The 3,324-nt window shown below is 36.6% G+C and overlaps 1 protein-coding gene across 1 annotated transcript; it reads left to right on the forward strand.

Annotated features, from left to right (window-relative positions):
- Positions 1-743: 743 nt before the first annotated feature.
- LOC129039112 (cytochrome c oxidase assembly protein COX11, mitochondrial-like) lies at positions 744-2,961 on the forward strand. Its single transcript, XM_054492612.2, has 2 exons — positions 744-844; positions 958-2,961. Exons 1-2 carry the CDS (start codon positions 744-746, stop codon positions 1,808-1,810), a joined length of 954 nt encoding a protein of 317 aa, XP_054348587.2. The 3' UTR covers positions 1,811-2,961.
- The last annotated feature ends 363 nt before the right edge of the window (positions 2,962-3,324 follow it).

Here is a 3,324-nt window from a genome sequence, read left to right on the forward strand (position 1 = left end):
AGCCTGGCCAACATGGTGAAACCCCATCTCTACTAAAAATACAAAAATTAGCCAGGTGTGGTGTCATGCGCATGTAATCCCAGCTACTTGGGAGACTGAGGAAGGAGAATGGCATGAACCCAGGAGATGGAGCTTGCAGTGAGCGGAGATCGCGACACTGCACTCCAGCCTGGGCGACAGAGCAAGACTCTGTCTCAAAAAAAAAAAAAAAAAGAATTAAATTTTAATTAAATAAATTTTAAAATTAATATTTACAGAAAATGTTAAATATTACCTCAAATAGATATTCTAATTTTGTAATTGGAGGTTTTCAGACAATTTTAGTCCTCTATTTCACGTTCAAATGGTCTCATCAGTGACCTTCCTCCAAAGTAGATACATGATTTGCAAATGATAAATAGAAGATTTAGGAGAAGGGAGAAAAATGTTTTCATGCTCATTTCTTATCTTTTTGTTTCTGGGTTTTTTGTTTTTGATTTTTGATACAGGGTCTCGCTCTATCACCCAAGCTGGAGTGCAGTGGCAAGATCATGGCTCACTGCAGCCTTGACCTCCCAGGCTCAAACAATCCTCCGGCCTCAGCTTCCCAAGTAGCTGGGACTACAGCCACACACCACCATGCCTGGCTAATTTTTGTGCTTTTGGTGGGACGTGGTTTCACCACGTTGCCTAGGTTGGTCTGAAACCCCTGGGCTCAAGCAATCCTTCCCAGCTTGGCCTCCCAAAGTGTTGGGATTACAAGCATGAGCTGCCTCACCTGGACACTTTTTATCTTATGGTCATTTGAATTAGGCAATTGGTTATATTTTGAAAACTCAGTACAATTCTTGGAGAGTTGTCTGGGGTAAATTTTCTCACTGTCACTTTGAAAACTAAAGATAAATTTTAACATCATAACCTCATCATCTCACAGCTTAATAAATATTTAAACTTTACTCTGTTTAATAACATTGATAGGTGGGTGTTAGTTCAGGGGGTTGTGGGAGGACTCTGGCGTCCGGGATGGAGGCGCGTAGCTTTCTGTGGCTGGCGCTGGATCCACCCTGGGTCTCCAACTAGGGCTGCAGAGAGGGTAGAGCCGTTTCTTAGGCCAGAGTGCAGTGGGACAGGAGGTGCCGGGAGAGGACTGAGGTGGCTTGGGACATGGAAGCGCTGCAGCCTTCGAGCCCGGCGTCCAGCATTGCAGCCGCCGCGGTGGCATAAGAGCTCGAACCCTTTCACACGCGCGCAGAAGGAGGAGTGGCGGCGGCGGAACAAGACGACCCTCACTTACGTGGCCGCTGTCGTCGTGGGCATGCTTGGGGCGTCCTACGCTGCCGTACCCCTTTATCGGCTCTATTGCCAGACTACTGGACTTGGAGGATCAGCCCTTGCAGGTCATGCCTCAGACAAGATTGAAAACATGGTGCCTGTTAAAGATCGAATCATTAAAATTAGCTTTAATGCAGATGTGCATGCAAGTCTCCAGTGGAACTTTAGACCTCAGCAAACAGAAATATATGTGGTGCCAGGAGAGACTGCACTGGCATTTTACAGAGCTAAGAATCCTACTGACAAACCAGTAATTGGAATTTCTACATACAATATTGTTCCATTTGAAGCTGGACAGTATTTCAATAAAATACAGTGCTTCTGTTTTGAAGAACAAAGGCTTAATCCCCAAGAGGAAGTAGATATGCCAGTGTTTTTCTACATTGATCCTGAATTTGCTGAAGATCCAAGAATGATTAAAGTTGATCTTATCACTCTTTCTTACACTTTTTTTGAAGCAAAGGAAGGGCACAAGTTGCCAGTTCCAGGATATAATTGAAGTCAGCAACTAAGTCTTCCTTCAAAGTTGTGATTTTTGGGAAAATCGTATATCCTATCTTCTCAAAGGAGAAATATTGTACAATAATATGAAGGCCTATATTTTAATTATTTTTTCTCAACTAATGTATTTCACTTAAAGTTGAGAGAACAAGTTCAGCTTTTATCATAAGAAACCCACATGCCTAGCTAGAATATATGACTGACTATTCAATACCATACTGAAGAGTTTGATAGTATTAAAATAAGCCTCTTTGTTTTTTAAATATGCAGAGGCATGGGTTCAGCTTAATTCTATAATTCCCTTCCAGATTATTAACTCTTCATACTTACAGCAATGAATCTGACAATGTTTTTCAAAAATGTACGCTCAAGGTTATTTGTTTCAAGTCATAGGCTAGAACTTCTGACCATGTTTATTGTGTCTAAAAGAGTTGGTTGCTATTTTCCTTCATTATGAATAGTCAGTATTTTAAAAGCTCAAAGTAGAAGAGGAGTCACTAAGCCCTAACAGCTTGTCCAAAGATTTAAATTCTTATTTCAAATTTGATTTGTCCTTTAATGTTTTATATTCAGAGTTCTGAATAATTACTTTGAAATTGTAGTATCATAAAATTGAAATAAAATACATCTACTAGGCTGTTAGCCAAAGCATCATCATTACAAGTCCATGAATGTTAAAATGTACAGGTGGGATTGTGAAGATTTACTGACATCAAAAGTTCTTCTGGAAACAAACATTTGTTAAAAAAAAAAAAGTATTAAATTATTTTAATAGTGATTTATTTGTCATCAAATGTACAACTTATTCTAAATATTTTCATTTTCTGTGTTCTAAATAGAAATATTAAGTTGCAGTAAAAAGAGAAAAAAAGTCTATTTAGCATTACAAAGAATCATATTTAAAGGCTGCCCAATGTAGAGTCTAGTGACATGTTCAGGACACCTGAAATATAATTAAATGACAATTATCAAAGTTTTAACAATTTATAATTCTAAACCAGAGGATTATAAAGAAGTGCAAATTGACTTTTACATTCAACTTTAGTTAAATGAAGGCACTCAGTATTCTTCCTGAATAATACATTCAGTTTCTCACATTTTATGCTTTCATCTATTCAGAATTATTTCGTAGTAAAATAATCTACTCTTATCACAAAAAAAACATTGATAATTAGACCATTATTAATTAAATTTTAAATATACCTGTAAAATGAAATTAAAACAATAATTAAAAATCTGGAAGTATTTTTTATGTCAAAAGAATCTAGGTTGGACACTAAACATAATGTAAACACTTGTACAAGTATCTGGTGACTGTAATTTCTCAGTTATTTTGAACAAAGTAAAAATTTGGGATATTAAAATTGATTTGTGATGATTATAGATTTAATAATTAATCAGTGTTACAACTAGATAACCATACACAACCTTATTATATAATTAGTGTTTAAAAATTTTTTTTTAATTTTCATTGTAACTATAATGAATCTGATTTGAAGGAGAAGATTCATT

The sequence above is a fragment of the Pongo pygmaeus genome, chromosome 5, assembly GCF_028885625.2.
Source record: "Pongo pygmaeus isolate AG05252 chromosome 5, NHGRI_mPonPyg2-v2.0_pri, whole genome shotgun sequence".
Taxonomy (NCBI): domain Eukaryota; kingdom Metazoa; phylum Chordata; class Mammalia; order Primates; family Hominidae; genus Pongo; species Pongo pygmaeus.